The 26,834-nt window shown below is 37.4% G+C and overlaps 1 protein-coding gene across 3 annotated transcripts; it reads right to left on the bottom strand.

The window, feature by feature from the left end:
• Positions 1–712: 712 nt before the first annotated feature.
• Positions 713–21,135, bottom strand: LOC100726864 (zinc finger protein 14-like). Of its 3 annotated transcripts, XM_063250515.1 has the most exons (5): positions 20,991–21,135; positions 9,094–9,208; positions 5,818–5,944; positions 5,560–5,620; positions 713–3,955 (listed from the first exon to the last, which is right to left on the bottom strand). In XM_063250515.1, the coding sequence occupies exons 3-5, from the start codon at positions 5,903–5,905 to the stop codon at positions 1,681–1,683; spliced, it is 2,424 nt and encodes an 807-aa protein (XP_063106585.1). In that variant the 5' UTR covers positions 5,906–5,944; positions 9,094–9,208; positions 20,991–21,135; the 3' UTR covers positions 713–1,680. The 3 variants fall into 3 exon arrangements, with proteins under 3 accessions (XP_063106585.1, XP_003475409.2, XP_063106586.1); XM_003475361.5 differs by lacking the exon at positions 9,094–9,208; XM_063250516.1 differs by lacking the exons at positions 5,818–5,944; positions 9,094–9,208; positions 20,991–21,135 and having other exon boundaries at positions 713–3,969; positions 5,560–5,605.
• Positions 21,136–26,834: the final 5,699 nt, after the last annotated feature.

Here is a 26,834-nt window from a genome sequence, read left to right as displayed (position 1 = left end):
AGCCCCCCAAGCATTCAGGTTTAACTGTGGTGTTGGCATCTTGCCATAAACAATGGGTTTTGGATTGCAGTTTAGGCACTAGATATCTAAGAAGTTCTCCATCCCTGTTTAGGTTGTAAAAAGTTAAGACTCTACAGTATGTTACATTCCATAAATTACATAAGATATTTCAGAGATAAAGTAGACATAATTTTAGATACTACTCAATTGGTAATTTATGTCTAAGCATAATTAAAGGTAGAGAAAGCTATATAATATTCGCCGCATTACGCTTTTTAAATTCCTGCACACTTATTAACATAGGTTTATAACATTCTCCGGTCAGAAATGGCATTTTGCTTTTGCCACTGTATAAAACATTTTACAAAATATTTCAGTTTAATTTTTTTTTATTTTGAGACAATCTCACTGTTTTATACGCTGCCTTTGAACACACTATATAGCTCAGCTTAGCCTTGAAATCTCAGCAATCCTCCTCCCTCAGCCTCTTGAGTCCTTGGATTACAGGTGCACACGCTATGCCCAGTTTCAATATTAAAAAGAAAGGCAAAAGTCTTAGTCAAGGAGATCAGCTGGGCCGCATGCTCATTCCCTGTCTAAGGCTATGGATGTGAAAGTATTTTTCACACACTCAGCGATCAGTCAGTGGTATTCACAGATAGTGAATAAATCTATCGTGAAATTGGTGAAACAAGACACAATCTGAATCATGTATTAGTAAACTTCCCCTTTTTACTAAACGGAATGTTTATTTTCCTTCATTTCACCTTCTTAGATAAAAGCAATACTGATTAACTAAAACAATGGCACTCATGATATCAGGGAATAAATGAATTTGCCTCATTACATCCAATAACAATCATTTTCCCGCTCAAACAACTCTACTGCCAACAAAATTCCTTTCAAAATATTGTTACTGGTAAATCATATCACTATTATGCTTTTTGAAGATCTATTACTACAATTTATAATATCCTTTTAGAGACAAGTTGTGATCTTGATTTGTGGCAATAAGAATTTCACAGCAGTATGGTTTATGTTTTGGTTCAAGTAGTGGAAAATTGCCACAAAATTTAAAGTCATCACAATACAATCAAGAAAGAGAAAACATAACAATTTAGGTAAGTGGTAATATTGCCTTAAACATCAATGGTATATAGTCAAAATTAAGTACTTGATATAATATACAATTATGTTGGGATAATGCAGCTATGTTTTGCTTCTCTACTAGTTATATGAAAACAACTGAACTTTATCAGAAACACATGTTCACAAATCTATGTATATATACAGATATAAATATATATATACATTATTACATGTTTTTGTTACAGAAAATATAAAATGTGTGCACCAACAATTTAAACCAAAGCTAGTAGGAAATCGCAACAGATGAACAAAATTTTTTTATTTCCAATTGTGAAGAGTATATAAAAACAAACTCCACACTTGAACATGAAGTGTGTTTTCATTCCCCTTATTTAATTAAAAGACCCTCTATGTTAACCTCAAAGACACTCATTTACAAAAATACATTATTATGTCAACTCAGTTTTTTATAGCAAAGACTACTGACACATAGTTCAGTTACAAGTGATTTACTAAAAAACACAAAATACGCTCCCATCTGGGAATATATTTTCAGGAACATTTTTTGGTTTCTCCCCAGTTTAATTTCATTCATGTATCTGATACTTTGTCAACTACATATTTTCCCAAATTTCTTACATACATAGTGTGTACGGCGTGACTTCTTTTATGCTTCCAAAATGGAGAGCTTGAAGCAAATCGTTTCCCACACTGCCCACATACATAGGGTTTCTCCCCAGTGTGATTTCTTTCATGTACTTTACAATAAGTATGTGTGGTAAACGTTTTCCCACATTGCTTACAAACATAGGATTTCTCCCCAGTATGAATTCTTTCATGTATTTTACAATAACTGTGTGTACTGAAAGTTTTTCCACACTGCTTACATTCATAACGTTTCTTCTCAGTGTGACTTCTTTCATGCATTTTATAATGACTGTGTGTAGTGAAAGCTTTCCCACATTGCTTACATACATACGGTTTCTCACCAGTATGAATTCTTTCATGTATTTTACAATAACTGTGTGTACTGAAGGCTTTCCCGCACTGCTTACATACATAAGGTTTCTCCCCAGTGTGACTTCTTTCATGTATTTTATAATAACTGTGTGTAGTGAATGCTTTCCCACATTGCTTACATGCATAGGGTTTCTCTCCTGTGTGATTTCTTTCATGTAGCTTGTAAGAACCGTGTGAAGTGAATGCTTTCCCACATTGTTTACATACATAGGGTTTCTCACCAGTGTGGATTCTTCTGTGTCTATGAAATGAGGACTTAGTGGCCAATCCTTTTCCACACTGCTTACATACATAGGGTTTTTCACCTGTGTGAGTTTTTTCATGTATCTGACAGTATTTCTGGGTAGTGAAGGCTTTCCCACATTGCCTGCACACATAAGGTTTCTCCCCAGTGTGACGTCTTTCATGAATTCTACACTCTTTATATGTAGTAAATGCTTTCCCACATTGTTTGCACATGTAAGGTTTCACCCCTGTGTGAATTCTTTCATGTACTTTATAATAACTACGTGTACTGAATGCTTTCCCACATTCACTACATGCATAGGGTTTCTCCCCAGTATGAGTCAGTTTGTGTCTACAAAATGAAGACCGATTAGAAAATCCTTTATCACATTGCTTACATACATAGGATTTCTTACCAATATGACTTCTTTTATGACTATACAAAGAGAACCTAGTGGTGAATCCTTTTCCACATAGCTTACATTTGTAGGGTTTCTCACCTGTGTGAGTACTTTCATGTATTTTACAATAACTGTGTGTACTGAAAGCTTTCCCACATTGCTTACATACATAAGGTTTCTCCCCAGTGTGACTTCTTTCATGTATTTTACAATAACTGTGTGTACTGAAAGCTTTCCCACATTGCTTACATACATAAGGTTTCTCCCCAGTGTGACTTCTTTCATGTACTCTGTAATAAGTGTGTGTGGTAAAGGCTTTCCCACATTGCTTACATACATAGGGTTTCTCCCCAGTGTGAATTCTTTCATGCAGTTTATAGCTACTTTGTGTAGTGAATGATTTCCCACATTGCTTACATACATAAGGTTTCTCACCAGTGTGAATTCTTCCATGTATTTTACAATAACTTTGCGTAGAGAATGCTTTCCCACATTGCTTGCATACATAAGGTTTCTCACCTGTGTGATTTCTTTCATGTATTTTACAATACCTCTGTGTAGTGAATGCTTTTCCACATTGATTACATACATAGGGCTTCTCCACAGTGTTACCTGTTTTATGACTATGAAAGGAAAACTGATGAGCTAATGCTTTTGTATGTTCCTTAGATATGTAAGATTGCTGTCCATCATATCTGCTTTTAGGTACTTCAATATAGTATGAAGAAATAAAAGCTTTTCCACATTGTTTGCCTACATGTAGATTACCCTCACTGTAGTTTCCATCATGGATTCGCGTACCACTGGGTGCACTGGAAGATTTCAGACTCTTCTTATCTACAAAGGTCTTCTCTGCAGGGTGAGTCCTTTCACTAATATCAGAGTATGTTCTCCCGTGTTGTTCATATTGATATTGTTTCTCTCCAGTTTTCCCCTTTGAATGCTTCTGAAAGGACTGGAAATCACTGTCTTTTCCATTTTCACCATACTGATACAGCTTCTCTCCAAATCCCAAATACTCATATGGTTTCAGTCCAGTGTGAGCTCTGATGGGCACAGTCAGTGACAAATGATCAATCTGGGGCTTTCTACCAGAAAGGCTCTCCGCTGGTTTGAAAGCAGCTTGCTGCATGTTCACATTGGCATCTGGAGTCCAAAGGACTATTTCTTCTTGCTGATTCCAAGTTTCATACTGATAGCATTGCCCTACTTCTTCACATCTGTAAAGAAAAAACTATCAATCACAATAAAAAGGGTCTCCATACTAATAATTTACCAGGACAAGTTTAGGGTTTGCCTGCTAAGAAATTCTGACAGTGAATTGACTGAATGCCCTGGAGGGTCCCTTCAAAACATGCATTCCCAGAAGGAAAGTACTCATTTGGGAACTTTTCTTACTGCTATACATTTTCAGTACATGAGTTCGACTTTCATTCTGGGAGACTGGTACATATGTATATCACAGTGATCATTTTTGATACCTTTTTCCTATTGTTCTCCCTCTTCTTTCCACAATCGCATTTCCCACATCACGTTGCCAACTCCAGATAGTCAGCCCTTGTATTTTGTCCCATTTCTCTTTTATTTTACTCCCTAATTTATATTTTAATGGATCACAGAAGAAAAAACGTAATTTGCTTTCTGTCTCTGACTGAAATTCAGACATTACAAAATGCAGTCTCACACTGTAGTTTTTGGCAAATTATATGAGACCATTTTTTATGGCCAAATATTTAGCAATTTTTTTCAAAATGAAATGCAGGTCTGAGCATGAAATTGTATCTCCAGCTTTTCTTTTAATTCCTTATTTTGAGAGAGATTCTCATTGACTATTAATTTGCTCAGGCTGAATGTCAAGTAGTCATCCTGCTGACTCAGCTTTCCAGAAAGCTGGGATTACAAAAACGCATCATCATGTTCAGCAGCATATCACACATTTTTTTTTTTTTAAGACTAGTCAAGTGCAGTAGTGAGAAGGGGGGAAAGAGTAGAACAAGGAGTTCAATCTGTACTGACTGTGAACAATCAATTGAGATAACTCACTACCTTCGGAACAGCCCACACATTTTCTTGATCCATGCATTCAGTGATGTGCATCGAGGCTGTTTCCAAAGCTTCGCAATTGTGAATAATCACACATGACCTGCTTTGAGCATGGGTATTCATGAATCACCAAAATATGATAATTTTTACTTCTTTCAGTATATACCACAGGGCATACACCTGGATCAAATGGATCCTTCTAATTTTAATTTCTGAGAAATTTTTATATTGATTATCATATCATACTGGTACTATTTTACATTCCTACTATATGTAAGGGTGCCTTTTAAGAATTTTAAAGCATGAAAGAACTTAATTATCTGAGGGATGCTTTCAAAATATCTATTAGGGACTGAGGATTTAGCTCAAACGCTTAAGCCCCTCCCAGTCAAGGGCAAGGTCACTGAGTTCAATCCCAGTACCAATAAAAAAAGAAAAAGTGGCAAAACATCATTTATTACACAACTAGCATTCATCTGCATTTTGAATACTGCTTCCAGGTAGGAATTTTTTAGACAATAACTCATACTCGCATATATACATAAATACAGTACATATCCTAATAATGGGTTTCTGTCAAAATTAATTCTTCTCACATATGCCTACATACAATACCTAAATGCAGCTGGGCATGGTGACCCATGCCTATAATCTCATCTTCGACCTGTATGCATCCCTGGAGAGCTTTTGTGGGATTAAGTAAACTTAAACATGGCCTGCTTGTAATATTTCTGCTCACACAATGACTCATCAGGAATTTGCTTTTGTGAGTGCAAATTACCTTAGATTTCTTGAGAAATTTGTGGACTTTTCTTCAATTTTCTGGTTCTCCCGGGTTCTTCCTGAATTATAGACATAAAAATATAAAGAGTCGCTTTATTATTTTATAACACTAGATGTCACTTAGATTCATAGTATAATGCTACCAGGCCCCAGATAGTCTTCAAAATGTTTTTACATTCTATGCAATGAAATTGCACCACTGAATAAGAACCAATGCTCTCTGACTGTATAAATGAGAAAATGATGCCATCCTTACCTATAGCAGTTACATTCATAAATGTTTCCCACATCACATCTCTGTAGAGCTTCTTTTGGGATGAATTCAGCAAAGCCCACTCCTCCATGCTAAAGTTCACAGCCACATCCTCAAAGGCCACTGTTTCCTAAATAATCACATACATGTTTACTGAAGAACACTGAGACTCATAGCCTGAGATACTGCAACTCCTCTCACAAAAAGCTGAACTGAGGTTGAGTCCTTCAAATAGTAACTTCCATGTGTTGCACATATGTATATGTGATACTGTGCAGACATTTCACACAGCAATTCTGACGCTAGATTGCAACTCATTGCTAAAACAACAGCAGAGTAGTAGCACGGATTTGTGTACCATCCCCAAAGCAGCTCAAAGGGAGCTTGTAAATCAACAATCTAAAACAGAGGGGCAGATAAGTATCTAATAGATGGTTTTAATAAATCACACGTAGTATCTCTTTTCAAATCATATTCATTGTGTAATTGAGTCTTGCTTTCTTTGACTGTACTTAAGCATCATTTTGAAACTTGAATCTGGTTACATAGAAAAATATTAAATAAGGTTTATGGAATCCGGGTCACTGAGGGCACACAAGGTGAGTTCCAGCACACCGGCGCGGTCCCAGGGAGAGTTTAAGCTCATCGCTCCCAGTGGATAAGTGCCCACCCAGCTTTCAGCCACACTGGACTAGGCTTGGCAGATTTTGCGGGCCTAACTGAGTCATGTCCAGTGACCTTCTTTCAATCCAGGGACATTGGCCACATGAGGTGAGTTCCAACACACTGGCATGGGCCCAGGGAGATTCTAAGTTCATCACTCGCAGCAGTTAAGGGCCTGTCCAGCTTCCAGACACACTGGACTAGGCTCAGTAGGTCTCATGAGCCTACCTAGACCACCCTCAGTGACCTTCATTCACCCCTTGGAGCTGAGGCTGTGCGAGGTGAGTTCTAGTGCACTGGTACAGCCCAGGGAGCTTAAGACCATCACTCCCAGCGGTTGAGTGCCTCCCCAACTTTCAGACACACTGGACTACGCTCAGGAGGTTTCACGGCCTGACTAGACCACACCTAGCAACCTGCATTCAATCAGGGGACCTGAGAGCACACAAGGTGAGTTCCAGCGTATCAGTAGTTGCCCGGAGAGAGCTTCAGAGCATCATCCATAGTGGTTAGGAGCCCACCCAGCTTCCTGGAATACCAGAGGTGGCACAGGAGGTCCTGTGGGCCTGACTGGATCATGCTCAGCAACCTCGATCTGGTCCCAGGAGCCAAAGGCATAGGAGGCAATTTCCAATATACCCAAAGGAAGCTTTGGAACATCACTCAAAACATGGAAATTAGGAAAATGATAACAAAAAGAAAAACAAAGTGCAATCTCAAACCTCCAGCCTATCCCAAGAAAGCCTAGGAGCCATGTACATAGAAGAAAATATAAACCTTACACCTGAAATACCTAAAGTAATGGCAAGTGAAATAAAGATGCAATTCCAGGATGCTATAAAGGAATTCAAATTAGAAATAATCTCCAAAGTAAAAGAAGAAATGATAAAAGTAATGAAACAGATGCTGAACACATCTAAAGAAGACACAGTCAACAAATTAGAGGGACAAAACAAAAAGATAGAATTCCTGAATGTCAACATAAGAAACATACAGAATACATGCAGTGGATTGAAAGATATATAAAGCAGATCAAAAATTCCATTGAAAGTTGTAAAAACCACTTCAACGAAAGTGAAGATAGAATTTCAGACATCAAAGACAAGATTGCAGCTAGTAAACAGGAAAGAGCTTTTAAAAATAACAAGGAATCAGGAAATAACAATTCAACAGCTGCAAGATGATGCAAAGAAAAACAAACCTAAGACTGATAGAGATAAATGAAAAAGAAGGGGACAACACAAATGATATCAAGAGTCTATTTACAGAAGTAATACCTGAAAATTTCCCAAACATGAGAATGGAAACTGAAATATGGATTAGTGAATCATATAGAACTCCAAATAGACATAACCAGAATAAAACTACACCCAGATATATAACAATCACCATCCCAGAAACATAACATAAAAACAGAATATTAAAAGCTGTTAGAGACAAAAGACAGATCACCTACAAAGCAAAGCCTATGAGAACCACAGCAGACTTCTCAACACAAACAGTGAAGTCAAGAAGACCATGGAGTGAAGTATTGCAGATCCTAAAGGAAAATAACTTCCAACCTAGACTGATGTGCCCTCCAAAACTGTCCTTCAAAATGGATGGAGAAATAAGATACTTCCATGACAAAGAATAGCGGAAGAACTTCATGATCACCAAGCCAACCCTGCAAAGAATACTAAAATACATTTTATATACACATAGGACAAAACCACTAAGCAAGGCAGAAATTAAATACAATAGAAAGGTAAAGATATAACACCAGAAAAACAACATGTCAACAACAAACCAATATATAACTTTAAACCATTAATGTAAATGGTCGTAATTCACCAATTAAAAGAAACAGAGTGGCAGAGTTGATCAAGAAACATCCAAACATATGCCGTCTACAAGAAAACCATCTAATCCAAAAGGATACTCACAGACTGAAAGTCAAAGGATGCAAAACAATTCTTCATGAAATAGGAACCCAAAATAAAGAAGTAGCTATTCTCTTTGCAGGCAATGTGAACTTTTAACCAAGAATGATCTGAGGAGATAAAGAAGGTCACTACACACTAGTTAGGGGAAAACTTCAAGAGGAAGAGATAACAATCTTAAACATATATGCAGCAAATTCCAGACCACCCAGATATACAAAGCAAGTATTAACAGAAAAGAAAAATCAAATAAGCAATAACACAACTATAACAGGAAACTTTAACACAACATTGACACAAAGGGACAGATCAACAAAAAAGAAAATCAGCAAACAAATAACAGAACTGAATCACACCTGTGAACAAACGGACGTGATAGACATATACAGAGTGTTCCATCCAAAAACATCAGAATATACATTCTTCTCAGTAGTGCATGGGACATTCTCTAAAATACACCATATACTAGTCCACAGAATATATTTAAGTAAATGCAAAAGAAATGATTATCCCATGTATGTAATCAGATCATAGACCATGAAACTAGAAATTAATGATAAAAGTAACTGCAAAAACCCCACTAACACATGGAAAGTACATAACACACTCCTGGGCAATCAGTGGGTCACAGAGGATATTAAAGAGGAAATTCTACAATACCTACAAAGCAAAGGAAAATACAAGTATAACTTACCAGAATCTGTGGGTGCAAGTAAGCAGTCCTCAGAGGGAAATTTAGTGCACTGAGTTCCCATATCAGGAAAACAGAACGAACACAAATAAACAACCTGATGATACAGCTCAAACATCTAGAAAAAGAAAAGCAAGTCAAGCCCAAAGCCAAAAGAAGGGAGGACATTATAAAAATCAGAGCAGAAATTAATGCAATAGAGTCTAAGAAAACAATCCAAAGGATCAATGAATCAAAGACTTCTTTCTTTGAAAAGAATAAAAAAATTGATAACCCCTAGCCAACCTTGTTAAAAAAAAAGAAAGAAAAAGCTCAAATTCATGCAATAAGAAATTAAAAAGCTGAAATCACTACAGACTTTGTGAAAATACAGATCATCAACACATATTTCAAAAACCTCTACTCTCAGGTTCAATAACACAGAAGAAATGGACAGATTCCTAGAAACACATGAAGTACCAAAGCTGGGTCAAGAAGATATAAAACTGCTGAATAACCCAATTTCTATTAACCAAATTGAAAATGTAATTAACTCCTTACCTACAAAGAAGAGCCCAGACCCAGACCGATTCACTGTGGAATTCTACAAGAAATACAAAGACTTAATGCCAACACTCCTGAAACTCTTCAATGAAATCAAAAGCAAAATAATTTTCCTCAATCATTCTTGGAAGCAAATATTACTCTAGTACCAAAACTTGAGAAAGACCCAAATAAAAAAGACAACTACAATTTCCCTAATGAATACAGTTGTAAAAATTCTCAATAATATATTGGCAAACAGGATGCAGGATGCAAGGATGGTTCAACATATGCAAATCAATAAATGTAATCCGCCATATCAATAGGGCTAAAAGTAAGAATCACATGACCATGTCTATAGATGCAGAAAAAGTTTTTGAGAAGGTCCAACACTCATTCGTGATAAGAACCTTACAAAACTTGGAATAGATGGTCTTTACCTCAATATGATCCAGGCCATGTAAAACAAAGCAACAGCCAGCATCATATTAAATGGCCCAAAACTAAAGCCTTTAACTTAATATCGGGCACAAGACAAGAATGTCCCTTATCACTGCTCCTATGCAACACAGTACTGGAAATACTAGCCAGAGCAAGTAGACAAGAGAGAGAATTAAAAGGAGTAAAGACAGGAAAAGAGGAAGTTCAATTATCATTGTTTGCAGATGACATGATACTGTACATAGAAGATCCCAAAACTCCACTGAAAGACTCCTAGATATAAACAATAAATTCAGTAATGCAGCTGGATACAAAGTCAATACTCAAAAATCTATAGTATTCCAATACACTAACAACAAAATCACTGGGAGAGAAATAAGAGAAGCCACATCCTTCACACTAGCATCCAAAAAAAAAGAAATACTTAGGAATTAATCTTACAAAGAAATAAAAGATATATACAGGGAAAATTACTACCCTTAAAAAGAAATTGGAGGAGGATCTCATAAAATGGAAAGACATCCCTTGTTCATGGATAGGAAGAATAAATATTGTGAAAATGGCCATTCTCCCAAAACTGTTATATGGATTCAATGCAATCCCAATGAAAATACCATCAACATACCTCAGAGATCTGGAGAAATCACTCCTAACTTCATCTGGAACAAGAGACCTAGAATATCCAAGGCAATTCTAAGCAGCAAAAGTGAGGCAGGAGGCACTACAATCCCTGACTTGAAGTTATAAAGCTACTGTGATAAAATCAGCATGGTACTGGAATAAAAACAGATCTGAAGATCAATGGAATAGATTAGAAGATACAACTACAAACACACTCAACCACTTTATATCTTTGATAATGGGGCCAAACATGTTCACTGGAAGAACGATAGTCTCTTTAATAAATGGTGCTAGAAAAACTGACTTTCCAAATGCCAAAGGCTAAAACTGGACCCATGTCTCTCACCATGAACAAAACTAAAATCAAAACAGAGCAAAGATCTAAGTATTAAAATAGAAACACTACATCTGTTGGAAGAGAGAATAGGGAGAACTCTTGAAGACTTAGGTTTAGCCAAAGACTTCATGAATAAAACTTCAGTGCATGGGAAATGTAGCCAAAGACTTCATGAATAAAACTTCAGTGCATGGGAAATGTTACAATGAATCAACAATGAGGATCTCATCCTATAAAAAGGCTTTCAGGCAACAAACGAAATCACCAAGAGTAAAGAGATAACAAATAGAGTGGAAAAAAATTTAGCCACCTATTCCTAGGACAAAATACTGATATCTAGGATACATAAAGAACTAGAAAATAAATAAATAAATAAACCTCCCAAATGTAAAGACCCAATCCAAAAATGCGCATCTAAGGATAAAATAGCACTTCTCAGATGAAGAAGAACAAACACCAAAGAAATATATGAAAAAAATGTTCGGCCGACTTCCGGGAGAACATGGCGGACAGATAGCAGATACTACGGAGGCTCTCTGAAAGGCTTGGTTCAGAGGTCAGGGATGGTGCGGACTAAGGAGACATAAGCCGGTAGAGATATGCTCTACTGACTCAGGGACGAACTGGGCTGAGAGAAACCAACTTGGAATGCAGTCCTGGTGCTAAAACAGGAATAGAAAAGCCTCGGTGTGGAGGCTGGACCCCGCGCCATTGGAAGCTGTGATTTGGGTTTCCCGCCGCGGCGCGGCTCGGCAAGGAGAGAGACGCACAGAAGCCCTGAGAACGGGAGTCTGCAAACAGAGTCGAAAACAGGACAGGCAGGGAGGCATACACTGACTTGTGGGGAGGTGAGTGAGAGAAACTGACACTCTACCACGGTCTGACTCCAGCAAAGGACTTTCTGGGCTCGGGCAGTCCTGCGGGAGCAGGGCGCGGTGGCGACTCCAGCCACACATTCCCCTCTCGGACGGCATTGGTGAAAAGTGCCTGGCCTGCGTGACGCTGCTGGCGGACTCGGTAGGCTGGCCCAACCCAGATCCCAGAGCCTGACCGTGGCCCGGAGGGGCGACTCCCGCACAGGCTGCCTAGTCCGTAACTCCCTGGTGCGCTGCGGTGGGCGGGAACACCTAGCCAGCGCAATTCGATCAGGCTGTGGCTGACAGGGAGGGAAGCTGGGCCTCCTATGTAAGCTTGCATATATAAGGAACAAAGAATATGGGAAAAGGCAGCAACAAGAAAGGCTCCTCGGCCTCCAATTCTGAGAAAAAGGCAATAGCGGACACCGCACCAATAGACATAAAGCACCATATAGAGAGCCTCATAGACCAATTCAGGAATGAAGTTATCAACGACCTGAAGCTAGAAGTATGCAGAATAGTTAGAGAAATGCTAAGCACCACCCAGGAAAAAACAGATGGTAGAATGGAAGAACAGAAAAAGAGGGGAGAATTGTTTGATGGAGAAAACAGAGAAAGCATAGAGTACGTGAAGCAGGTTCTAAGGGACTACCAAGAAACTAAGAAGTCTATCTAAGACTGGCATTAACAGCTTGAAAGAAACTAAGGACAGACTATCTGAACTGGAGGGCAGACTTGTAATATGGGAGAATGAAATGAAAAACTTCTTAAAAATAACAAAGAAACAAACAGCAATAATACAAAGACAAGAAGATGATAAGAGGATCCATAACTTAAGGATTAAGAACATAAAAGAAGAAGTAGGGACACAAACAAGTGAACTACAAAAGCTACTCACAGAAATAATCCAGGAGAATTTTCCTAATTTAGCAAAAGGTAAAGATACTCAGATGTATGAGGCATACAGGACCCCAGCTACCTACAACCCAAACAGAGCAACACCCAGGCATATAATAATAAAAATCCCAGTAATTCAATACAAGAACAGAATATTAAAAGCTGTCAGAGACAAGAAACAGACCACTTACAAGGGAACACCCATCAGAATTACAGCAGATTTCTCTGCACAAACCATCAAATCACGAAGAGCGTGGGGGGAAATAATTCAAGCTTTGAAAGATAATAATCTCCAGCCAAGATTGAGATATCCTGCACAACTGTCCCTGGAAATTGATGGAAAAACAAGGTGCTTCCAGGATAAAGAGGAACTGGGGGAATTTGCAACCACCAATTCAACTCTACAGAAAGTATTGCAGGATATTCTAAAAAAAGAAAAATACAAAGAACCCAGAAATAGTGGCGGGGAGGCCACAACGAATGGAGCAGAGAACAAAATGAAGAAGACAAACTGACAGCTACTGACAGAAAAAGAGCTCAACAGAAATGAGACAGAGAAGATTGGATGATAGCAGCAGCTATTTTGGAGAAAATGACATCTTAATAGGTAATACTGATTTAGTATCATCTTGTTTTGAAGTCTCATCTAGCTTTTGTTCTTCTGTTTCCAATGGTCTAAATAGATTGTATCTTACTGGATTTTATTATGTACGATAGTATAAGCAAAAACCTTTTAAAGACAAGGAGATTATACAGAAACCATTGTTCATTTTCTGTTAGTCGATTCTAAATACTCTGTAATGCTGTCATTCTCTTAAACGGTTTTACATTGTTTTGATATAGGACTTCAAGGAAAGAGTCAATATGGTAACTACTTTTGGGTCGGAATTATCTGGTGGTGAAACACTATTCTGCTTAAATGGTTATGTTTTGATCTGCGCTGTTTCACTGTTATGCCCTCTTTTATCTCAATCTCCACTCCATTATTTACTTTTTTATTTTTATCTGTTTAATTAAAGGGAAAAAATAGCAGGATATATTATAGTAACCCACTTTGACTTTCTATTATCTCAATTTGAAGCCCTGTATTACTCTCACCATCTTGTTTTTGACTGATGTTCCCCTATTCTGTTTTGCTGGATAGTATCAGGTTCGAAAGTTTAGGCATCAGCTGAGAAGATAATGAGATTCATTATAACGCCCATTCTCGTTGACTTTTATCTACTTTTGAAGACCTACAATGTCTCCAATGGTTTGGTTTTGTCTGTTTTGTTCTTTACTGTTTTGTTCAATTGTATTATAACTAACGATATAGGCAATTCTATTAGAGATAGCGGGAGGCATTATGGTAACCATTGTTGATCACCTTGTATTATGTTTTTACATTATCTATTATGTCCACCCTTTTGACTTGACCGATTCTGTTCTGTTATGTCACATTTGGTTTTACTCTCTTCCAAAAAAGCAATAAGAACCGTGGGAGCAATGAAACCCAAAATGTGTAATAGTCATTGTACAAAAGAGAGGAAAAGAAAGTGCTCTAAACTATATAACTGCATGTATATTTAAGTGTATAAGATAGAAAATGATATCACAGAGTTTTATTGGATCATTGAACAGAACTGTTTGCAGTATCATTGTTGGAATGTCCACACTACAAGCTTTAATTTTGTGACTTGAACAATTATTTCTAAGATGGCAATATGTAATCCATTAACTAGTGATTTCCTACTGTTCATTTTTTTTCTGTAAATCTGTATAACTTGTACCCTTTCACTGTTTTTTTTTCTTTTCTCCTTAAATAAAATTAAAAAAAAAAAGAAAAAAATGTTCAACATCACTGGACATTTGAGAGATGCAAAGTAAAACACTGAAATTCCATCTCACTCCAGAAAGCACGGCTATCAGGAAAAAATCAACCAATAACAAGTACTGGAGGGCTACGGGGGGAGAAGGGGGACTACTGTTGGTGGGAATGTACACTGGTGCAGCCACTGTACAAATTGTGTGATTTCCATTCGACTCAGTTATCCTGCTTCTTGTAATCTTCCCAAACCATTTAAAAACATTATGCCATAGCACTATTTTTGCACACTCATGTACAGCAGCATAGTTTGTAAAAGGTAAATCTTAGAAACACCTCAAAGGTCCATTAACCTATGAATGGATAAAGAAGTGTGTTTTTTAATACAGTGGTGTACTACTGAGCCACAAATACGGAAAAAGACACATTTTTATAAATGGATGCACCTAGAGACCATACTCTTAAGTGAAATAAATCACACACATGTATGTTAATAACACATTGGTTCTCTGAAAGTGTGAAGGACCAAAATGCGTAAGAGTTACCGTAAAATAGGAAGAAAATATTCAAATGGGAAGAGACATACAGAAGATGGAGAGAAACAGGAAGGAAGGAAAGAAGGAAGGAAAAAGAAAAAAATAAAATGGAAACAAACCTCCTGTAAATAAGAAATGGAAGAGTGATAGAAAGGGAGGGGAATGAAAAATAATATGAATCAAGATACATTATTTACAGGTATAAACTCCTTATGTGAATGTGATCATTATGTGAATCTAAATTGTACCAACAAAATTAATGATAAAAATAAAACAGCATAATGTCCGCAAAAAATAATGAATGGCAGAAAGGCAGGGAAAAGGGAGATATTTGAGAGAGTAAAAATAAAAAGCAGTATGAGAGCTATAAGTGAAAGCAAGGAGGAATGAAAGGATAGAAAAAGAAGGAAAAGAGAACAGACATAGGAAGGAATGACAAAAGGAAATAAAAAAGGAAAGAAACAGTATGAAAGGGAAGGAGAGCAGACAGATGGAGGGGAAACAGGAAGAAACATGGCAACCAGTGTGCTGCTGTTTACAGCATCTCAGGCCCAGCATTCCTAAGTGAACATTTCGGGGGAAAAAGCCTTTTTCCTCTTGCTCTGATGCTCGCCCCTGAGATGAAAATGACAGGATGGTTGACCTTGTATGTCAGGCTATGCAAAGTGTCTCCTTAAGATATTTCAGAAGTTGGGCTGGAATACCTGACAGGAAAGGGCAGAGAAGTTGGGTCAAACACAGTGAGATAGATTACATCCATGGAAGAGGCATTCTGCTGCCCCTCAGCAAGGAGACTCTGAAGATGGGTGCCTCATACAAGAAGACACAGACATGAGGACTAAACAGGTTACGAGACCGCATGCATGTTGTGTAGGATTTCTTCTCTGTAAAGGCCCAAGACGGAAAATACATCAGAGAAAATCATGAACTCAAGGCAATCTAGAAAACTACGGTACTATTGTCACAATAATTATCATAACTGAACACATGCCTGGAGAGAGCCCCAAGATAGACACTTTCAGAGAATAACTCAGAGTCACAGAAATACACAAATAGCTCCAACAATTGGGGAGGAAATAAAAAGAAATAGACAAATAGTGGGCATAGACCATAACCATGACAAGAATTGAATGTAGAAAAAGGTGCAGAACACTGCTGGTCAGGACATACAAGTGACACCCAGATATGGGCACAACAGGTTGACAACCATTGATAATGACAACACAATGTTACAGATAAAGAATGTAAGCCAAAAAAAGTATATGAAAACAAGGAAGAGGTATATATATATATATATATTTGGGGGGGGGTCTTTTTCCTTTTTATTGGTACCAGGGATCGAACTCACGACTGCCTGCTTGCAAGGCAGGCGCTTATGCCGCTGAGCTAAATCCCCAGCAAGAAGAGGTATATAAATGTATAACATCTGCCTTTACTCCAAGCAGTACCCTAGTGAGCAGATTCCCCAGCAGTATGAACAGGTTCACCAGCAGTTAGAGCAGTAAGACAGCTGGCGGGAGCTGCCATGAGAAAGCCAAGAAGCCAGAGAAGATAACCTGTAAAAAGGGTCAATATCTCTCAACAAGCACGGCTAATGATTTAGGTGAGATCTAAAACACAGTGAAGACACAACAGTAAAAAGTTAGGTGTGATACAGATCAAATAGCAACTAATAACCAAACAACTTGCCAGAAGTTACTTTTTTCTCATTCACAGTACAATGGCCCTATAATTCACTGTAGTGCAGAAGAAAAATGAGACCAGTATATTAAGTTCTTAAGCCAGGTTTGTGCAATTCATTTGGTTATATTCATACGGACTACAAGAAAAGACATGGAGCACTGCAAACAGGCATGAATAACCAGATTATAATCCTTCTCACAAAGGGCTAATTCTCGGAAACATATATTTGATTTAAGTGTTTTATAAAATGTATTCTCTGAAACTGTTTCTTTTCACTCATTTCTTAGATGTTGTGATTTCTTTTTAATCTGTATATTGAGCTTTAGTCCAGACATTTTAATTCCTATGAATTAAAAAACAAAGAAGGGAGGTAGGAGGGATCCTACATACCTGGAAATCCAGCTTCTAGGGAGACTAAAGCAAGAGGATCATGATTTGAAGGTCAGAATGGGCAAATGAGCAGGAGTTTACACTGCCATGCAATTAGCATAAAATTGTAAATATATACTTTCTTTGAAAACTCTAGTAAACAGCACATCTTCACTCAGAAATAGACCTACAATCTATCAATATACATATGGTTGCAAATTTGGCATGAGTCAAAAATGTAACTAAAACTTGCTAATTCAGCCAGGCATGGTGGAGCACACCAGTAATCCCAGCACTTGGGAGGCTGAGACAAGAAAATCATTTGCAAGTTTGAGACCAGCCCGGGCTACAAAGTGAGCCCAAGGCCAGCCTGAACCACATAGTGAGACCCTGTCTCAAAAAAACAAAAACGTTTTTAAAACCTTGCTAATTCTAATGGTCCTAGAAATATCCAGACAATTGGTATTAGATTTATTTAGACTATTTAAATATTTTTCCAAAAAATAAACACATGTAAAAATTCTGTTATGACATATGAAATTTCCTTCATTTTATATAGACTGCAATATAGAAGCATTTGAAATCATAGACAAGGGAAAAATTTGTAATTCTCAGTTTGCTTTTTTTTTCCTCACTCAACGGAAAAAATACGGACTTCACTCACATTGAGCACACACTCTACCACATTCTCAGTCCACTCATGCTGTTTTCATTCCAAATACAATTTTTTCATGTTTTTAAAGGGGATCTCACACTATCAATTCAAGCTGGCCTTCAAATCACTATGTAGTCTAGGGTGGCCTCAAACTTGTACTGATCTTCCTGCAATGAAGTCCTAAGTGCTAAGATTTCAAGCATGAGCTCCATGCCCTCTACAAAATACAGTGTTTAAATAGTCTCAATAGTGAGTCATAAAATGTATTCAGAAATAGTTAGAATTAAGTGCCAATATTAGGAAATAAGGTCAAAGTTTTTTGTTTCTTTTTAACAAAAAATAGTAAAAATAATGATACAGAACTTCAAAACAAAACTACAAGTGATTAACACTGCTTAATATATTGCATTTTTTTATCTTCAAAGTAGTTCTTCAGATTATAAGATGCAGGCATTATGACCAGTCAAACAATGAAAACACAAATTGTTCTTTTTGACAAATCAACAGTACTAGTTTAGTAGTTATCACACATATATACGATAACTATACCACTAATCTGAAGGGGTGAAAAGGTTTTATATACATCTATCTTTTCTCCTTTCCCCAATCCCAGTTGTTCTTGCCTTTTGAGCAGTTTCTTTACTTTCCACTTTACCATATATTTTGGATCCTATTTACTCTTTCAATTTTTAGCACTAGGGAAATAATGTAATACTTACACATGCGAATATGATTTCATTTATGAGTATGGTCTCAAGGTGCATCCATTTACCTATAAAAGCCTCAAGTTTATCCTTTTATAGCTGAGTAATACTCCAACATATAAAAATACCACACCTTTTTAATGTATTCTGCAACAGATGGGCATTTGGGTTGTTTCCTAGATTTACCGATTACAAACTGTGCTGCTATAAACACGAGTGCACATATATCACTGTGGTATGATGCTTTCAGTTCTTCAGAGAAAATACCCAGCTGTGGAACAGCTGGATTGAACGGCATTTCCAATCTTAGTATTTTAAGGAATTTCCACACTGATTTCCAAGGGGGTTGTAGCAGAGTACACTCCCAGCTAGAGTGGAAAAGAGTTCCTTTTTCTCCACAGCCCTGCCAGCATTTGTTATGGGTTGAGTTCTTGATAATAACCAATTTTTCCGGAGTGAGACAGAATCTCAGTGCTGTCGTAATTTACATTTCTCGAATGAACAGTGATGCTGAATGTCTTTTCATACATTTATTTGTCATTTATATTTCTTCATCAAAAAAGTGCATATTCATCTCAGATGCCCATTTTTGGATTGGGTCTTTGAATTTGGGGAGGCTAATATTTTTCAGTTCTTAATACATTCTACATAGAATTGTTTTCGTCTGAGAAGCAGTTGGTTAAAGTTTTTCCCACAGTGACATATATGCACCCATGTTTATAGCAGCACAGTTTGTAACAGCTAAATTTTAGAAACAACACAAATGTCTGGTCAACTGTAGAATGGATAAAAAAAGATATGGCATTTTTAATCAGTGGAGTACTTCTCAGATATAAAAAAGGATAAACTTGAGGCTTTCGTAGGCAAATGGATGCCCCTTGAGACCATATTCATAAATAAAACACATCAGACTCATACGTGTAAACACTGTACTGTCTCTCTAATCTAAAAAACTCAAAGTAAATAAGATTCAAAATGTTTAATAGATACTGTGAAAGTGAGGAAACTACGTTGAAGATAACAATACACAACATATTAACCATTGTTAATTGCCTATTTATGAAATTCTGTGTCGTTTTTGTTTTTTATTGTTTATTTATTTTTTTATTTTAAAATTTTAAAAAACCATTTTATTTGCATTCATTCACAAGTCCACAGACCTTAAGTACAGGAATTTACCCATACTTCAGTACTTGTTTTATACAAAGTTCATGTCAATTAGTGTCTCAATTTTTGTTTTTGTTTTTTTTTTTTTTTGGTACCAGGGATCGAATTCATGACCATGAGCTTGCAAAGCACCTGCTTAAGCCACTGAGCTAAATCCCCAGCCCTCAATATTTCAGTTTTTAAAACAGTGTCTAGAATTAGACCAAGTATTACAGCAATTATTTCAGAGATGACACTTCTTTCCCTTTCCACTCATAGCAATACCCCATGTATATGTCCCTTGTAGATGTCCTTGTTGAATGCATTTCTCAGCGTGAGCTTATCAGGCAGCCCCTGTAGGAAGTCACTCTTAGCAGGAACATTTTCCCCTCCTTTGGTAATACTTTAACATCCCCTTCATTTTACTCAGCATTTGAAACTCCATTGAAAGCCTCATTTAAACAGTCTAACTAAAAAGAATATTTTATTAGGTATCTAAACTAGGGAAAGAGCTTCAGATAAAAATAGTCATTTTGACAATAATTGACATGCAAATAGATAAATCATCTACGACTTTAGACAACGAAATTTCCGCACAGTAAGAAATACAGCACCCTATGCAGTCAAAGGAGTTAGTCACTCTCTAGTAAGGTCCCAAGTGTCCAGGGACTTAAAATACAGACCCAATGTTTCTCTAAAATTATTTCATTTAAACCCTGCATGCTAAGGAAATGGATTAAAGATCCTGAGTTCACAGTGATTCTCTTAAATCCACAGAGCGACCTGTAATACATGGCAACTAAAAAAATGAGCAATTATTTTGCTCTGCTTACTGTATTTACATTAGCTCTGACTTGAGCAGACACACGTGGCCACTGACTCTGGAAGCTTCCTGAAAACCAGGTAACAATCCTCCCCCCAACCAGCCCGAAAAGTATCTCTAACACCCTTCTTTTGGCTCCGAACCTCATCCCTCAATATTGTGAGACCACGAGTTCCATTTATGCAGTATAATCACTGTGAGTCGACGTCTTGCGTAAATAAAGTGACTTTTTTCTATTGCGAACGTATAGAATTCTGGGTTACTCCAAAGCCCCTGCTCTCCCCAGACTGGCAGAGATACAGCTGTGCCTGAGCTCACCCAAGAAGACAGGAGACAGGATGCAAAGGGAAAGGGGGACAGAGGATGACGCAGCACCAAAGTCTATAAGCCCTGGGAGTCTGGAGCTAAGCAGGGAGAGTGTCAATTTCTACATCGGGTTCTGGCCACTTTCTTCCAAAACTCATCCGACTCCATCCCATTCCCAGTTCCCGTCCCACAACCTCACCATTGCGCGAGTGAGGGTCTCCCAGGATCCTTCAAATGCAGCCTGAAGCCAGTAGAAGTTACAGAAGAAGGTGCTCTAGTCAGCTGGGGACCCGCAATACACAGAGAGTGTACACTGTGGCGCCATGAAACAGGAAGAGCCCGCCTCCCTCAGCGACCTGATTGGATAGTTCCTACAGCCTGCCGCTTCGTCGCTGATTGGTTCCTGTTCCTTGGTAAGGTGTGCTAGTGTTAGTTTGATCAAGAGTGCATTAAATCTGTATTTTGGAAGCATGATCATTTTCACGATGTTGGTTCTTCCTATTTATGAGCAAAGGATATCTTTTCGGTTTCTGATATCCTTTTACATATCCTTTTTCTCAGTACTGCAATTTTTAATCTATCCATCTTTCACTTCCTTTCTTACACTGCTTCCTAAGTATTTCTTTTTCTTTTCATTTTTTTTTTTTTTTTGGATGCTGTTGTGAAGGGTGTGGCCTCCATGATTTCCCAGTGAATTTGTTGTTTGTGAACAGGAATGCTACTAATATTCTGAGTGTTGACTTGTATCCAGCTACACAACTGAATTTTTTAAAATCTAAAAGTCTTTTGGTGGAGTTTTTGGGGTCTTCTATGTAAAATGTCATCTGCAAATAATGACAATTTAACTGCTTCATTTCCTATCCTTATTCATTTTATTTCTATTTCTCGTGTTTAATTGCTGTAGCTAATATTTCCAGAATTACATTGGATAGAAGTGGTAATAGTACACATTCTCGCCTTGCCCCTGATTTTAGAGTGAGAGCTTTCAGTCATTGTCCATTTAGTGTGATGTTGGCTGTTGTTTGTCATAGGTGGCTTTCATCAGGTTGAGAGAAAGATCCCTATATTCCAATTTTCTGCAGGGCTTTTATCATGAGTGTTAGACTTTGTCAAAAACTTTTTCTGCACCTATTAAAATGATCATGTGAATTTGTCTTTGACTCTGATAGCACTGTGTGTTCCATTTATTAATTTGTGTATGTTGAACCTTCCCTGTAGTCCAGGGATGAACCCCACCTGGTCATGATATATAATCTTGATGATTTCTGACATTCTGTTTGCTATTTTTTTTTGAGGATGTTTGCATCTATGTTCATGAGAGAGATTAACTTATAATTCTTTTTGGTTGAGTCTCCCTCTTTTTTTTGGCCTCAGGGTAACACTTGCCTCCAGGACTGAGTTAGCAAGTATTGCTCTAATTTCAATTTAATTAAAGGGTTAGAGGAGTGTTGGCAATAAATCTTCTCTAAATTTCTTAGAGAATTCAGCAATAAATCCACCAGGACCTGGGCTTTCTTTCTTTGTAATTTTTTAATTACATGAAAAAAACAGATTTTGCAAGTATTGGAGTAGGTCAAAGTGAATCATTAGAAAAGAAATAACCTGACTGAATACAGACAGAGCCTCTGTTTTTTTGTTGTTGTTGTTCTAAGTGCTATTGTGCTGAATTGGGCTACTTCTACCACACAAGTCAAAGACAAAATCCCAGAATGGTATGGGTATATTGAACCCTCTGCAGTGCTCAGGTAAATGTATGCAAAATCATTTAGCTGAGCATAAGGTGAGGAGAAACCTCATTTTGCCACTTTTGAACATGTGCTCACACCTTTCTGTTCATCATGCCCAGTAAACACAAAGATTACTTTACGTATCCCTCAGAGAAAGGTACTTAGATACAAAGCCAGCTACTAGTATGATAAATTATAAATTTACATCTCAACAAAAGAGATGGGCTCACTGGCCACAGTCTTACATTCCTAGGGTTTTAATTTTACATTGGTGATTATTGTTGTTGCTTAAGGATCTTGAGGTTCCTCATAAGGTTATATCTCTGAGTGCACTCTGTTTTCTCAATGTGAGCATTGACTGCAACAAATGGCCCTCTTTGGACTACCTTCTTGTGTCCCAGAGGTTTTGTTGACTTGCACCATCATTGTCATTACCTTCCAGAAATTTCTTAAATCTTCAGGAAATTTCTTTCTTGATTTCTCCTATGACATACCAGTTGCTTAGGACAGTGTCACTAATATCCTCTTGCCTCTCAATTTTCTGTGGCTTCGTCTATGGTTACTTTCCATTTTCATTGCACAATGATCTGTTAGTACACATTGAATGGCTTTGATTCTTTTATATTCATTTAGGCAGACTTTGTGGACTGTATGTGAACTGATTTGGGAACAGTACCATGAGCTGTAAAAAGGAACATATACACTATTGTAGTAAGTCAGGATACTCTATAGATAGCTATTAAGTCCATATGCCCATGGTTGTGGTTCAGCTCTGATACTTCTTTATTGAATTTTTGTATAGTTGATGTACTCTTGAAAAAAAATGATGTTTTAAGATCCCTTACTATGATGGTGTTAGTATTATGTTCAACAGTATTTGTTTTATGAAGTTAGGTACTTCAATACTCAGTGCATAAATATTTATAACTAATACCTCTTCTTAACAAAAAGCATTAAAACTATGCAGAATTTCAAAACAAAATAATAGAAGATTAACATTGGTTAATGTACTGTGCATTGTGACTTTCAAACTAGTTGTTCAGACTACAAGATATAGTAATGAAAACAGGATCACACACCAAAAGCACAACCTCGTCTTTTTTATGAACTAACAGATTATTAGCATTACTATATATAATCTTTTGCCTTCTTTCTTTTCTCTGTTTCCCTACCCCAGTTGTTCTTTCCCTTTGAGCAGTTACTTTCCCTTTCCCTTTCACAGTATCTATTGTGTATTTTGGATCTTATTTACTCTTGCAGTCTTTATACTAGTGAGACAATATGATATTTACACAGGCAACTTTGATATATTTCATTTATGAGAATGGTCTCAAGTTGCACCAATTTACCTAGAAAATCCCCAAGTTTATCCTTTTTTATCACTGATTAATACTCTATTGTATGAAAATACCACATCTTGAGCCATGCAGGCAAAGAAGAAAACCAAGAAATCAGCCCACCAGCCAGCAGCAGCCAAGGGCTGGGAAGAGAACCAAAAAGTCACACCACACTTTCCATGAGAATGACAGCTGTGGGCCAGGAGGAGAACCAAATAGTCATCCCATCTATCGCAGGAGCCAGTGGCAGCCATGCAGGCCAGGAGGAGAATCACTAAGTCAGCCCACCCTTCCCATGATCTCCCTAGCATGTTGGCCTGGGAGACAAGAAAAACCTCATCACCAGCCCTGTGTAGGCAACTAGTTGATTCAGAGGAACACAGGCTAACAACTGAGGTAGAAAACAACAGAGTGCTTGTCTTGACTGATTGATTTTGAAGGCCTGGGGCCAGTTGACCAAGTCTCTGTTTAGAGGATAACAATACACAATATAGGAACTATAGAGGATTCCTTTCTGTCTTGTTTTTGAAATTCAATATTGTTTTCACTGTTTGGTTTCATTATATTTTATTGTTTTATTTTATTCCTTTCAAAATAAGTAAATAAATAAAAATACCACATCTTATTTCTGCAGGTGGTGGGCAGCTGGGTTGTTTCCAAGATTTAGATATTACAACTTGTGCTACTATAAACATGAGTGCACATATATCACTGTTCTATGATGTTTTCTTCTGAGATAAATAAATACAAATTGCAAATAAACATAGGAAACAATGTTCAACATCACTGGTCATTCAAGAAATGTAAATTAAAACACAACTGAGATTCCACCTCCCCCTAGAAAGAATGGCTATCATCAATAAATCACACAAATGCTGGAGGGGCTGTGGAGAAAAAGGAAACTTTCTCCAGTATAATTGGGAGTGTAGACTGATACAACCACTGTGGAAATCAGTGTGAAGGTTCCTCAGAAAACTTGGATTGGCTATCTCATCTTGCTGTTCCTCTTCTGCATAATTTCCAAAACCTGTTACCTCTGATCTCAGAAATAATACGCAATGACTATTTGTCCCTTTTGATCAATTCACAATTTATATTGTCTAAGATTAAAATTGCTACCCCTGCTTCTTTTGAGGGTCCCACTGTGTAAAATATTGTTTTCCATCCTTTGATTTTTGCGCTATGAATAGATTTTTTGGATTGGAAGAGTTTCCAAAATGCAACAGACTGTTGGATTCTGTTGTTTGATCTACTCTGCAATCTGTATCTTTTCATTGTAGCGGTGAGGTCATTAATGTTGAGAGATATTACAGAACATTGTTGCTTAGTTCCTATCCTTGTACACTTTCTCTATTAGTGACTTTTTTGCTTTTCTTTTCCTGTCATTCATTGATCTTATGCACCCACTGACCTTGCTTGGTGTTTTCACTCCATCTAGGCTTCTATCTTCATTGGTGTCATCATTTACGTGTAGGATATTCTTGAGTACCTTCTGGAGTGCACAATTTATAATCATAAACCCCTTGAGTCTTTCTTCTCATTTAGTGTCCTTAATTCTCTTTAGTTTTAAAGAAAAAGTTTAACACTTATGTTAATAAGTGAGGAAGTTCTTTGCTCATAGGCTTGAAATACTTCCCTCCAACCTCTTCTGATGTCCTAATGTATCATTTAGTTTTCCATTTCAAGCACGCTGTCTTCATGTTGCTCATTTCTGCAATTTTTGAACTTTACATAGTTTTTTTTTCAGGTATTTGTTTCTGATATCTATTCCTGGATTCTATATCTTGAGTGAATTTGTCATTTCATGTTTGAACCATTTTGGTCAGCTTTTCCAACTTTTTGCTTATGTCCTCTGAATCCATGGTGAGTATTCTGCGTGATAATTTCATAAACTTTGAGATCATTCCTCTTTTAACTAGGCAAGTTGTTTCTCTTCTCTAAAGTTTGCCTAGAGGCTGCTTATGCTCAGCAGCATAAGCATCTACCTGGAAAGTCAAGGTTGTGAGTTGGAATCCCAGCACCAGTAAATTAAAAAAAGTGTAGACATTTTAGGGGCCAGGGATTTTGCTCAGCGGCGTAAGTGCCTACCTTGCAAGTACATGGTCATAAGTTCGATCACTAGTACCAAAAAAAAAAAAAGTTCAATATACTATGTTTCTTTCTATTTGCTTTCCTTTCCATCAGTGTACCTCAGATCGTTAGGGGCTATTGTTACCCTTTCCCCCATGTTTCTGTGAACACTGTATGAAAGATAGATGATAGATAGATACACAGATTCCTGTAGAACTGTGATTTCAGAATGGTTCCTAAAATCCTGCACATGGATTTCTCAAGGGTAAAGTTTTATGATCACCTAGCCCTGGCATCAGACTGAGGAGTAGATGTTATATAAAAGAGAAGGAGAGAGATAAAGAGAGTGTGTGTTGCATGGTAATCTGCTCTCGTGCATTTCCTTTTAACTGGCCCAAACTTGCTCTGCAGAGCCTGTTTTTTCTCCTACATTTAATAAAGCTTCAGTGCTGTGTTAGACTTGACCAACACTTTTTTTCCTTTATTACCAGGGATTGAACTCACAACTTAGTGTTTGCAAGGCAGGCACTTTGCCACTGAGCTAAATTCCAAACTACTTGACCAAGCCTTCCCTCAGGACAGAAAGAACCTAGAAACCACTCAAGGAAACACCAGCATCCCAAAACCTGTTAACAATACTTCATTACAGAGAGAGTAGAAAAACAGTCTGAGGATGTGGCTTCGGTAGCAGAGTGCTTCAGATCATGGGTGTAAATTACAACATAGCAAAGAAATAACTTGCACTATAGGAAATATACCAACTGTCAATAGTTTGATTTTTTCCAATAATTTCTGTGCTAATACACTTGCAACTCAGCCCTAGCATTCTATCACTCTAAGGAATGCACCCTTTCACTTTCTGCCTTCCATTGTTCTCTTGATGCCTCTCTGCTGTTGCCTCGGGTCAAA

Source organism: Cavia porcellus, unplaced genomic scaffold (genome assembly GCF_034190915.1).
Source record: "Cavia porcellus strain 051 isolate PalLab524CR breed Dunkin Hartley unplaced genomic scaffold, mCavPor4.1 scaffold_6, whole genome shotgun sequence".
Lineage (NCBI taxonomy): Eukaryota > Metazoa > Chordata > Mammalia > Rodentia > Caviidae > Cavia > Cavia porcellus.
Note: the sequence above shows the minus strand (reverse complement) of the source record. Positions and strands in the feature narration are given on the sequence as shown.